The sequence below is a fragment of the Panthera pardus genome, unplaced genomic scaffold (genome assembly GCF_024362965.1).
Source record: "Panthera pardus isolate Hobbes unplaced genomic scaffold, ASM2436296v1 HiC_scaffold_16, whole genome shotgun sequence".
Taxonomy (NCBI): domain Eukaryota; kingdom Metazoa; phylum Chordata; class Mammalia; order Carnivora; family Felidae; genus Panthera; species Panthera pardus.
In genome coordinates this window covers 15,589,280-15,602,728 of record NW_026526721.1, presented here as the reverse complement: position 1 = coordinate 15,602,728, position 13,449 = coordinate 15,589,280, and the positions used below count along the sequence as shown (strand labels likewise).

Below are 13,449 nucleotides of genomic sequence, written 5' to 3'. Positions count from 1 at the left end.
TCAGTGTAGTTCTATGTAAATCATACCTCAGTGTTGATACATAAATTCGTGACAAGTGCATGATAAAAAATACATATTCAGTAAACTAGCTTTATTAGTGTGGGCCAATTCTAGTTTCTAGTTCATATTTTCATAACATCTAGTTCAAGTGAGTTATAACAATCCTATTAAGGATCAGGTAGCTGCCAAATATGGTAAGCAAATAAAAGACTTCATTGTTTCTTAAATTCAGTAAGAAGGTATAATCATGGAATCCGTTATTCTTGTTTTGGTTCTGGAGCTCGGGTTTCTTGTGTTCCTCCTTTTTTTTTTTCCTCCTTTATTCCCTTCCAAGCTATCTTTTTTAAAGATTTTTTTTTTTTAATGTTTTTTACTTATTTTGAGAGAGAGAAAGAGAGAGCCTGAGCAGGGGAGGGGCAGAGAGAGAGGGAGAGAGAGAATCCTAAGCAGGCTCCATGGGGCTTGATCCTGGATCCCAGCAACTGTGAGTTATGACCTGAGCTGAAATCAAGAGTTGACCTTAAGTGAGCCACCCAGGTGCTCCTCCCTTCCAAGCTGTCTTAAACTTATTACCCGGAATTATCAAAGTTGGATTTACTGACTTGGAAAGTAAAAAACCTTTTGTTTCTGACCTCTTAGTTGGTGAATCTGTGAGGACCTTCTTCAGACTTCTCTAACCATTCAGACTTCTCCCTTCTATGTACAACTTTGGCTTCATCTTTTCAGATATGGAATTAGACCAAGTAAATAAAATATCCATGATTAAATGGATAATTTTTGATGTCAGGAAAAGTAAAAAAGTCCAACTTTCCCTGTATGGAAACAGGGAGTGAACCATGAACTGCAAAAATTGTTGTGATTCACTCACCTTCTCCATTCCCCACACCTCATTTAAAAAAAGACTGTTGCATCTTCAGTTACATAGTTTTAACATAGATTTCCAGGTCATTTTCCCATGTGTCACTGTACAAGTCCTTTACAAAACAGTGTCCTTGTTTTTGGTGCTGCTGTAAGGTCTCCTACTTAATTCAAATTTTTGTTTTTTCTGCTTTCATTCAGCTTTTTTTTCTCGATATATATATTTATTCATGTACCTTCTCTAGTCATACTTAGGAGTTTTTCATAAGGCTGAGGGAAATGGATTTAGAAAATGTGATTGGGGCACCTGAGTGGCTCGGTCAGTTAAACGTCCAACTTTAGCTCAAGTCATGATCTCATGGTTCACGAGTTCAAGCCCTGCATTGGGCTCTGCACTGACAGCACAGATCCTCCATCCCCATCTGTCTCTGCCCCTGCCCCGCTTGTGCATGCTCGCTCGCTCTAAAAAATAAATAAACATTAAAAAAATTTTTTAAATGTGATGATTAGATATGATGATTAAGCAAGCATGATATTTAAGATCTGTCAAAAGCTAAAGAAAATAGCAAATCTTGGTCACCAAGTTATTTATTCTTCCTGGCTCTTCCTTGCAGGTGAGGTGTTATAATGTTATATGTACAGTTATGTATGTTTACATTTTATATTGTATATAAAAAAGCCCTGAAAGGGAAGACTGAGAACTAAAGGTGCACACACACGATACTGTTGGGTCTTTGCCACCCACTTGACCAACAGAAGATAAGCTGTGCCTGATTCGGAAGAACACTCGAACTCTGGGTATCTTGGGTAAATTCTAACAGAAACTGGCTTAGGACAGTTTGAAGCTTAGGAGGGAGCCAAGAAGGCAGGCCAAGAGGAATTTGCCTGTCTTCTGAGCCTTTGAAGACCCTGACCTGAAACTGAGTGAGGCAAAGGTAATTGACAGGGTGATAGATTGGTGGCAGGCAGAGCAGTAAGGAGGAAAAGGTAGAAATTCCAGATGGCCACTAGAGCAGGGGGAGGAGGTCCTAAGGAATTCTTCCAGGCTACAGAGAGAGTATTGCTTTTATGCAAAGGACCTTTGTGCTCAGTTGCCCTTTGTGCTGTATTGACTGTCCAAGGTTACTAATCGCTTTGTGCCCAACCACACACACACACACACACACACACACACACACACACACACACACACACCCATAGTTCTGTTAGGTATATTTTGGATATAATAGAACTATTTTGGAAATAATTGTTCTCATTAATTGAATATTATGGTTAAATGAGACCGGAAAGTAGTTTTTGTTTGGAGACTTACTGCAAGTAAATACTGTCACGAATGTTCACACCCCTGTGTCAATTGATTACACTGATCATTGTCATCTCTTTTGCCCCAAGGCATCATTTTCATTGTGAACATTGGTAGGTTATGTTTTTGAATGTAGGGACTGCCTTTTATTTGTGTTTTGATGGCATTGAACCTGTTGGGTAGCTCAGGTGTATACTTGTAGAAATGACATTCACCGTTGTTCAGTGAAAATCACGAATGTTTGGATAATAGTCTTTTTCTTTTAAGTGAATCCTTGGTGTGAGATTATTTTGTGTGCCCTTCTATGTTGATAATTAAAGGGGCACCTGGGTGGTTCAGTTGGTTAAGCATCTGACTTCGGCTCAGGCCATAATCTCACAGTTCATGGGTTCAGGCCCTGCGTCAGGCTCTGTGCTGACAGCTCAGTCTGGAGCCTGCTTCAGAATCTCTGTCTCCCTCTCTCCTCCCCCACTAGATTGCTCTCTCGATCTCTCTCAAAAATAAACATTAAAAAAAAAAAACAAAACAGCAGAGTTCTGAGACTTAAGGGAAGTAAAATTCCAGCTCTTGTATGTGTGGAACTTCATCCTCCTACAGTTACTTTCTGTATTTCTGTTAGGAAGCACTGCATTGTACTTGGCCCATGATCAGATATTCATTCTCCTTAGGCTTTTAAAAGTTTGTTTTAAGTTTTTTTTTTTTTTTAAGTAAATTACCCTTAAAGTTCTTAAAATGTGATAAAGCCATAGCATTTTATTTATTTTCTTTATTGTTTTGAAAGCAAAAACACCCAGTGGTAACTGTATTAAAATGTAAATTATGATATGTATTGAGCAGAGAGCAGAAGGTATTTCCAAATCGAAGTACAGGAAGCTTTAAAATGCTTGTTCATCCTTTATCAGCATTACTGAATGAATCAGCAAATTGCTAAGGTCCGCAAGCCTTTATTTTGAATGATAACAATAGCATATATTTCCAAGAATATAGAAAAATTCAGATGTAACATAGGAATCTAAATTTGGTGTTTAACAGAATTTTAGGTCTGGAAGGTTCCCTGGGGGGTGTTTATGTCTTACCTCGTAGGTTTGAGAAATGTTAGGTCACTGACAAATGTTAGAAGTATGTGTGCCACTTTTACCTGATTTAGTCATTATGTTATTGGGTGCAGATGGATTACTGACCACTTGGATGGTTTTCAGAATTAGGAAAATTGATTTTCAGAATAACTGTGTCTAGTACCCCATACTAATGAGACCAAGGTCATGGTGTCTGTGCATACAAGTCCATTGTATTGGCTGTGTTTATAGTTGCCAAGCCTTGCTCTCCTCTGGCCAGTTGTCTTGTAGACACATTTCCAGCTCCCAGAGGTGGAGGCTCCCTTTTGCTCCTCCTGATTCTGGAAAAGCTAACCAAGGACTTTTCTCTGAGTGCTTGGCTCAGTGGCATTGTTTTCATATATACTAGTATAGCTGATTGCACTGTGTTTGGAGGAAAATGTAGATGATCTAGGTTTTGGATTTGTAGTAAATACATGAAGTCATTCATTCAGAAGCAAGTTCCTGCATTGAGTCAGGTACGGTTATGTTATGTGCTTGAATTAGGGCAGAAAACAAGTCAGACGAGGTTTTGACATTTAAGCTGAGACCTAAAAGGTGAGGAGTTAGCCAGCTAAGGAGTAGGAAAAGTGCAGGGGGCGGGCACAGCGTGCTCAGAGGCCCTGAGGTTAGAAGGAGCTTAGTGCCTTATGCTGGAAGGAAGGAGGGTGAGGCTGGAGAACAGCAAAAGAGGGAGACAAAGGCTTAAGATAAGGTTGTATTAGTAGGGCTAAGGTCTGGAGGACAGGCTAAGGATTTAGAGTTGATCTCAAGAAACTGGGAAGACATTGTAGAGTTTTGGCAAGGAAGAAGTCACTTTGTGCAAGAGTATAAATTGAAGGGGATCTAGAGGGGCTTGAGGGGATGAAGATTTTGTTGTTGTTATTACTAAGAGCAGTTGGTACTTGACTATTTGTTTACTATGGGCCAGGCACTCTGCTAAGCCCTTTACCCTCACTGTCCGTGTAAACCTCATGACAACCCAGTGCGGTGCTGCTGCTGTACGTGTTTTACAGTTGGGGAAACTAAGACCCAGCAAGGTTGAGCAGCTTGCCCAGAGGTCACATGGCTAGTAAATGCCGGAGCTGGGATGTGAACCCCGACAGTGTGTGATTTTAGACTCTGTGTGTTAGCCACTGGACATGTGTTTCCCATACGTGAGATGATGGTCCGTTAGTGGTTCTTGAAATTGAGTGGATCACGACTGGAGTTTTTCTTTTTAATAGAACAGAGTAGAAATTAGAGTACTTTGCACGAGTAAGGATAAAATGCTGAAGTATGAAACTTTATTTCGCTTTTTATTTTATATACCTGTATTTGCACATACATGCATTTGTAAGCTACTACAGAAGGCTGGGCGGCATTTGTCAAGACGAGAGCCAGCGGTGGCTTGGACTGGCATTATGGCAGCGCAGATGAAGAGAAGCGGGTTTCAGTGTTCAGAGGTACCAGGTCTCGGTAAGAGATTGGATAGAGGGGCTGACGGAAGTGTCAGGGTGAGTTTCAGGGTTCTGGTGGGAGCAAGAGCAGTCGTGGCGTGCGTGTGCCCAGTCCACGCTAGTGAGACCCTTCTTAGAGGGGTCCCCCTGAGTGGCTGTTGTACTTCCTGGTTCTCTGGCTTCTCGTGGCTGCAGCTGGCGGGGCGTGGGGTTGGCCTAGCACCCAAATCCGCATCTCACGGCCAATCTGTAAGCTGGCTGTGAACTTAGGAAGTGATCTGTCACCCCACACTGCCTAAACAGGAGGGTTAAGCCAAGAATCAATTCTTCGTGGAATTTGAGGTGAGGAGTGAGGGTCACACAGACACCCATGTGGGCTGACGGCAGCTCCAGAGTGAAGGTATGGAACCTGTTTTTGCCGTAGTTTCCTTGGGAGCCAGAGAACCTTTAGGTTGCAAGGCTGCAGTGTTAAACAGTCCAGAGTCCTCTTTTTGAAGTTCAAGTCCAGTTCATTTGCTCCTGGCTTTCTGGGAAAGCCCTTTTCCCTATTCTCACACACAGTCTTTTAGTAATACCTGGCCTGGCTCCCCACAGGACCGCAGTGACTTTCTGTACTGTGTGTTCAGCAGATACTAACTGGAGACAGATATGGAATAGTCAGGTGCTTGCTATGGATCCCCGTTCTTTATCTGATTGGTCTTTTGACCGTGGTCGAGATACTTCTCCCTGAGCCTCAGTTTCCTCATCTGTACGGTTGGGACGATACAGGAGCATCCATGTCAGAGGGCTGTGGTGAGGGGTAGATGAGGTCAACTGTGTCAGCACCTCAGCCCAGTGCCTGGTGCAGAATGAGAGCGTAACAAATACTTGCCATTAGCTGTTAACTGTTTCTAGGACAGTTTCTCAAGAGACTTAAACATATTTATGAACAAAGTCTAATGGGAAGAAGCCAGCATACAGACAGAGTTTGGACCTAAGTGAGAGAGGGTGTTAAGAGGAGGGACTGGATTCCAGAGAGGCAAGGATGGTATGAGGTCAAGGGCAGACTGTAAAGGGGTCGTTTTCAGCAGGAGAAGGGAGCCTGTGGAGGTGGGTGGGAGGGTAATATGTTCTGAGATTGTATCCCAGCTATAGTTGTCTGCTGGGAGAGACACTAACTGAAGAGAGAAGTGGCTACTTGGGAGGTTCTTGGGGACAACGGAACCTTGGGGCACACAAAAGAATGGATAAGCCGCGCTAAGACCCTGAAATTGCACACCATTAATTTATAGTGACAACAGCCTACGTGTTTTTACAGTTTTGTCTGGCTGTGCTGTGTTCGGCAGAATGACGAGATGTAAAAGTAAGATTAGTCTAGTTTTAAGGGTTTGCAAGGCAGATGCCAGGAAAGAATAAAGAGGCTGGGGACTTAGGTGCAGGGATGTGGTGAGGCAAACTGTTGAGTCCAGCTTGGCTGGGGAAGTTGTACAGAGAAGGTGGGATGGTCTGTAACACACACACACACACACACACACACACACACACACACACACACGGTGCATAGTTCCTTTGATAGTTCTCCCTTGCTATTCTTAACAGTAATTCCCTTGTGTTGATAACTGAAATATTAAGACCAATTGCTAAAGGGAATATACTACTCTTTCAAATGGGCACAACCCAAAAGTCGAATTAGTTCTAGTACGTAATTTTGAAGTTGCCATGATTTTATGTGGTATGCCAAATCAGTAAATGATAGGTTGTGATCCGTAACCTTGGGTAGAGTTTAACCACATAATGGGACATTTCATTTTCATGGACTACTTCTGAGGAACTTCCCATTTTAGCTAAATTGAGACACATAAGTACACACATAAGTAGATAGACACATAAGTAGAATAGAATTTATAGATGGCATTTCATGTGTTTGTGACTAGAACAGCCTGTCTCTGAGGCAGAAGTCACCTGTGATCTGGGCCTGGTGTGTCTGACCTTTGGGAGTTCTCATTTGTCCTTTTGTTTTTGTTTGTGGAGTAGAGCGAATCTGGAAACAATAACGTTTATTCAGTCACTGAACTTTTGAGGACCTTGTTGTCTCAGGCAGTGAGTAAGTTCAGAAGGACAAAAAGCAGACGACAGGGATGATGCCTGTGAGGAGCTTCTCAGCCTGGTCACGCCATAGTGGGGTCCACACACACACGTTGGGGGTACTCACCACTGGCCACTGGTGGCTGGAAGAAAATACTAGAACTGTTCTAATCTGACTTTCAGTCTCCGTGTGTTTTTATAACATGTAGTATATAAGAACAGTCGTACATGACTGAAATAGGTAGACATATGTCTGTTGTGGCTCTCCTTTTTTGCTTGTAATGTGTACATGATCAAAAATTGTTTGGCTGTTATTATATGTTGGTGTGTATTTTAAATATATATACATTTTTGATAACTTATGTTTGAACATTTGGGGAAAAGAGTTTCTATGTATGGTAAACCATGTTCTTAATGATGATGTAGTTGTACTTACTGCCCGTATTTTGTAGTGTAAAGTAGGACTTGTTATATAAAAAGGACTTGTTAAGATCTGGCTCGACAATTTTGTCTTTTTCTCAAGTCATTTTCTTCTTTATGTTGGAGGAACTTTACCTTATGTACCATGTGTCCCTTGTTACAAAGCACTGAAGGCTCCTACCAGCTGTCAAATGTTGGGGAACGGAGCATGGAAAATGGTGGAAGGCCACATGCCTGGTCCCGTCAGTCCCATCCCAAAGGGTGACCTCTGGTGAACTACACACACACACACACCCATTGGCATCATAAAACAACAGGATTGGGATGCCACCCAGAAATTTCCTGGACCCGGTCTGTTTGCTCGTTGTAGGTGTTTTCTCAATGTGAAATGTCTCACTTTCAGAGAGCTATGAAATCGTTGGTTCAAAGAGTTCTTCCCTCCCTCATCCTGAGAACCCTTTTTCCTAAAATTAGAAAAACTGACTAAAAACTGCTGTGAAGAACCTATTTTAAATGCAATAAATTGAATAAATGTATCTAGGTTCTCTAGAGACTTTTGTTTTCATTTTTATTTTTGCGATGGCTTTTTTAATTTATATTTGACACTGTCATTAAAAGAAATATTTTTAGGGGCTCCTGGGTGGCCCAGTCGGTTAAGCATCCTACTCTTGATTTCGGCTCAGGTCGTGATCTCACGGTTTGCGAGTTTGAGCCCCATTTCAGACTCTGCACTGACTATGTGGGGCCTGCTTGGGATTCTCTCTCCCTCTCTCTTTGCCCTCTGCCCCCACTCTCTCAAAACAAAACAAAACAAAACAAACTTAAAAAAATATTTTTAACAAGATTTTATTTAAGTGAGGTCTTACATGTGTTTCTGCAGGTTTGATGACGACGAGAAGCATGCTTTCACTGGCCTTCCCGACCCCATTTGTTATGCAGAATGTCTCTGAGTGAGAACGCAGTGTTTGCCTATGAATCTTCGGTGCACAGCACCAACGTCCTGCTTGGCCTCAACGACCAGCGGAAGAAGGACGTGCTGTGCGACGTCACCGTCCTCGTGGAGGGCCAGCGCTACCGGGCCCACCGGTCTGTGCTGGCGGCATGCAGCAGCTACTTCCACTCGAGAATCGTCGGCCAGGCCGATGCAGAGCTTAGCATCACTCTGCCGGAAGAGGTGGGAGAGAGGTCCATGCTTCTGGAGGCTACCCTGGTTTTCATTGAATTGAACCTAATTAAATCTCTTTCCGTAGACTTTATTTTTACCTTTACCTTTATAAAAGGTAACGTGATAAAGTTAAAAATAAAACAGTCTCCCTTCTTGTCCTGGGGAGCTCATTTCTGTAACTTTTTTCCTAGAAATTATGATGACATGTCATACATAGAATTGTTAGTTTTGGGCGTCAGTTAACAATATTTATTGAGCAGTTGAATAACTTGACCCACTGTTATGTGACTTTTTGAGAAAATGACCAAAGCAGGGAGGGCACAGCCAATGGGTTGGGCATTGGGAGAGGTCATGCTCCGAGCGGCCACGCTGTGTCTCATTCTCTCCTTTTGGACCTTTTCCTGTGATGAGAAACTGAGTGGGTTTAGGGTTCTAGAAATCATCCATCTTAATAAGACAGGGCCTCATGGAAAGTAGGAAAACACTCCATAAGTGTTCTCTTTCCCCTTTTTTCTTTCTTGAGACTGTTTGTGCATTGGTAGAAAAAAATTGATTTGGTCTCACAATTACAGAGCCTGCTTTTACCTGTCTCTTTCCCTCCAGCCTGTTGCAGAGCTCAGGCATCTAAACATTTCTGTCCTTGTTATATCCTGACTCCAAGAGCCCTTTCACAAGACCGGGAGGTGCTGGTTACACTGAACTCTTATTAGAATTGTTTGCTTTTTTTTTTTTTTTTTTTTTTTTTAAGTTTATTCATTTTGAGAGAGAGAGAACCAGCGTGGGAGGAGCAGAGAGAGAGGAGGACAGAGGATCCGAAGTGGGCTCCACGCTGACAGCAGCTAGCCTGATGTGGGGCTTGAACTCATGAACCATGAGATCGTGACCTGAGCCTAGATTGGACGCTTAAGTGAGACACCCAGGTGCCCCTAGAATAGCTGGCTTTTAGGTAGTTAGTGACTGCAGCTAGAAGAGCGTGGAGCCTTTAAAGTTAAGAGGCGTTTGGAGAAAGTATGTAGAGCTTGTTTATGGCAGGTCGGTGTGGGCTGCTCTGTGATGGGTACTAAGTCTACAGTTTAGCTTATCCCAGCATCCATACTTCCATGAATTTGTATCAACAGTTTGGAGCGTCAACAGCTTGTCAGTTCTGTGGCAGAGGTCAGCACGAATAACACAATGCCAATGAAACGATAAGGGCCAACTATGGGTTAGCATTGGTTTTAAAAATTAGCAACACATCCCATAATGGCAGTGTTTGATGTCTTCACCTCATGTGAGTCAGACCATAATTCATGTGTCATTAAGCGTGAAATCCACGAAGTGGAGGGTGCAGGTCCAACGAATGAGGTGTGATAAGCATGCTTTTCCAGACTCCTAATTAGCATTACATTTTCTAGAAGAATGTTTTTACTTACCAAATTAAAATGCCCATTTTATAATGATCACAAGTAAGTTCTTCATGTCTCTATTCCCCTTCTACTTTTATTTATCCACTAGACCACTTTCAAGTGATGCATTTGTTTTTATTTTGTATGTTAACAGGTGAAAGTTAAAGGATTTGAACCTTTAATTCAGTTTGCCTACACTGCCAAACTGATTTTAAGTAAGGACAATGTGGATGAAGTGTGCAAGTGTGTGGAATTTCTAGGTGTACGTGATATTGAGGAATCCTGCTTTCAGTTTCTCAAATTTAAGTTTTTGGACTCCACTGCAGACCAGCAAGAATGCCTAAGAAAAAAATGCATCCCATCACACTGTCAGAAAGCAGACCTTAAGTTTTCACTGTTGGACCAGAGGGATTTAGAAATTGACGACGTGGAGGAATTTTTGGAAAATAAAAATGTCCAGACTCCTCAATGGAAACTGCATAGGTATCAAGGAAATGCAAAAGTATCATCTCCTCTCCAGGACAGTGCCAGTCAAACCTGTGAATCCATGTGCTTAGAAAAGGATGCTGCTCTGGCTTTGCCATCTCTATGTCCCAAATACAGAAAATTCCAGAAAGCATTTGGAACTGACAGAGTCCGTAGTGCGGAATCCAGTGTCAAAGACGTTCATGCTTCTGCCCAGCCAAATGAGACTCCTGAAAATGAATGTCTGGGAGGAATCCAGGACTGTGCAGATCTGCAGGTGATTTTAAAATGTGAAGAAGGTAAATTAGCAATGGAACATGAAGAAACCAAGAAGAAAGATCCTGCTTCTCAGTGCCCATCAGAAAAGCCAGAAATGACTCCTTTCCCCCACAGTTCTTCTGCAGCCCCTCACGGGCTCTATTCTCTGTCTCTTTTACACACCTACGACCAATACGGTGACGGTGACGTGAGTTTTGCTGGAATGCAAAACACAGCAGTCTTAACAGAAAAGCCTTTGTCAGGTACGGATGTTCGGGAAGAGAAAACGTTTGGTGAAAGTCAGGATTTACATTTGAAGTCTGACTCTGGCCCCAGGGAAGATGGTAGCCTTGCCTCCAGCGATCGGAGCAGTGTGGAACGGGAAGTGGCAGAACACCTGGCGAAAGGCTTCTGGAGTGACATTTGCAGCACGGACTCTCCTTGCCAGATGCAGTTATCACCTGCGGTGGCCAAAGATGGTTCAGAACAGATCTACTCCCAGAAACGGTCTGAGTGTCCCTGGTTAGGTATCAGGATCAGCGAGAGCCCGGAACCGGGTCAGAGGACTTTTACAACGTTAAGTTCTGTCAACTGCCCTTTTATAAGTACTCTGAGTACCGAGGGCTGTTCTAGCAGCTTGGAAATTGGAAACGATGAGTATGTTTCCGAACCCCAGCAGGAACCTTGCCCGTATGCTTGCGTGATTAGCCTGGGAGATGACTCTGAGACGGATACTGAAGGTGACAGCGAACCCTGTTCGGCCAGAGAACAAGAATGTGAGGTGAGGGGAAAACGTGTGTGTTGCTAAGTCCTTGTTTGACCACTTAATCGGGATTTACTCTGGGTCGGCTCCTGTCGCACCTTTAGAGATGATATGCGCAGGCTCAGGGAGGGAGGGAGGGGGAAATCCGGAGACAGTTCTAAAACTGTGATCAGTACCAAAAGAGTGTGACGGAGTTTGAAGGACTTCGGTGTTCATATGTTTCAAGCGGGTGTATTTATTTTTGTCATGGAGTGTATTCACACATTGGCTGTTTAAATCAAATGCCCTGTCCCAAAAGGTAAAAAAAAAAAAAGAAAAAAAGAATCTGTGATCGTTACATGGTAACTCCTGGAAAAATGCAACATACGTTCCAATCTTAGTCATTGCTGTAGGATCTCTGGACTTGGGATTAGTTACTTGGCAATGATTTAGCAGTGACTAGGTATAGGAATGTGGGAGAGTTTTCTTTGCCCTAGTTTTTCATAGCCATTAATTTTTTTCTTAGTTTCCCTTAGCCATTTCAGCCATTAATTTAATGTCTTAATAATTTGGCATGAGTTAGCTGGTATTGGATTAACCTTACCAAGCTTGATCTGTGTACTTTGTGTACAAATGTTTGTTTGTATTTGATAGATGGTTTTTTTGTAAAACATTACCATAATTCCAGTGATAATAAAGCCTTGTTGGTTCTTTATCATTTTCTTTGGTTTTCTAGCTGTTGGATGACATGGGTTTGAAAGAGTGACAGGTTTTCTTTCCTCCTTAGCTTTGGAAGGAGATTATTGGTGATTTAATTTAAGAAGTAATATATGTGCATGAGTTACATCTACAGATTTTTATATGACATTTATAAATCCATATAATGGATTTTAATTTTAATTTAATGGAACTGTGAAAAGAATGTTAAAAATAAAACTTTTAAGCAATTGTAAGACATTTGTGTAACTAATTTCTGTAAGTTTGAAAGAAAGTAGGTTGCCAGAGAAACTGTTCAGTGTTTTATATGAATAATTAATATAATTAAGTTGTCCCACAATTTTGTCATTAAAAAAAATTATCCTAAATTTTTCCGAATTTAAGTATGTTGAAGGTGACATTAAAATATTCATTAGGTTTTTCTAACCATTTCTATACTGACAAGTGAAAAAGTGAAACGTAGATTTTTAAGTTGAGTTATGTGACACTACTATTTCTTGACAGAAAAATTAATTTTCTAAAATGCTCGAGAAATTACTAGGTGGTTATACCAGTGTTAGATCAGTATCAATCAAAGTATAAAATAGATTTTTTTTTCGTTTGGTTAAAGACATTAAAAACACTTTAGAGAGAGGCTTAAAGATATGCGTGTTAATTAACATGTCTGAGTAAAACAAGTTCTGTTTTTTAATTTTAGATACATGAATATTTGTGTTCATATTTTTTATTTTGCTAAAAAAATCTGTTTCTCAATGTACTTGTCTTCTGAACCCTCTAAAATAGGCTAGAAATATCAAATTATCAGTCTTTATTATAAGGGATTATATAGAAACTGGGAATAGAGGTCTGCTTTTTTTTTTTGTTTTTTGTTTTTTAAAGTCTAAATGAAGTTCTCTGGAAAATATAGATGTAGCTCTTCCTCTTCCGTGATGGGAGTCTAACTACTCAGCAGCAATTACTAATGTTTATTTTACATTCTAGGTAAAACTGCCATTTAATGCACAACGAATAATCTCACTCTCCCGAAATGATTTTCAATCCTTGTTGAAAATGCACAAGCTGACCCCGGAACAACTGGACTGCATCCATGACATTCGAAGGAGAAGTAAAAACAGAATTGCTGCGCAGCGCTGTCGCAAGAGAAAACTGGACTGTATACAGAATCTGGAATCAGAAATTGAGAAGCTGGTAAGTTTGCAGGTTTCTTGTTACTCAAATTCCACCACATCCATTCAGTTATTCTTTTTTTTTTTTTTTTTTTTGTAGAGGAAATAGCAATTTCAATTCCTGAGTCGATGCTCAGTTACATGTTAATTTCAAAATTCACCAATTACCATCTTAAGAAAATAAGTTACATGATGTTTTTAGAAAGCTTGGGAGACGAAAAGAGTTTTCATAGACTATTTTGCTGATGCTAGTATTCTACATCTTTAGTGTGATATGCTATAATATGTAAACTGAGAACTATTTTTGGGTGTGTGTGTGTGTGTGTGTGTGTGTGTGTGTGTGTGTGTGTGTGTTTTTAACTGTCTACCTAAT

General features: G+C 41.2%; 1 protein-coding gene across 6 annotated transcripts in view; it reads left to right on the top strand.

Moving 5' to 3' along the window:
- Nucleotides 1–13,449, top strand: part of BACH1 (BTB domain and CNC homolog 1) — a 44,047-nt gene that overhangs the window by 16,249 nt on the left and 14,349 nt on the right. For all 6 annotated transcript variants that reach the window (XM_053903158.1, XM_053903159.1, XM_053903160.1 and 3 more), the window contains 3 exons: nucleotides 8,059–8,352; nucleotides 9,883–11,232; nucleotides 12,892–13,098. In XM_053903158.1, the coding sequence (XP_053759133.1) occupies nucleotides 8,119–8,352; nucleotides 9,883–11,232; nucleotides 12,892–13,098 (1,791 nt within the window). In that variant the 5' untranslated portion in view covers nucleotides 8,059–8,118. The remainder of the gene's footprint in view (nucleotides 1–8,058; nucleotides 8,353–9,882; nucleotides 11,233–12,891; nucleotides 13,099–13,449) is intronic.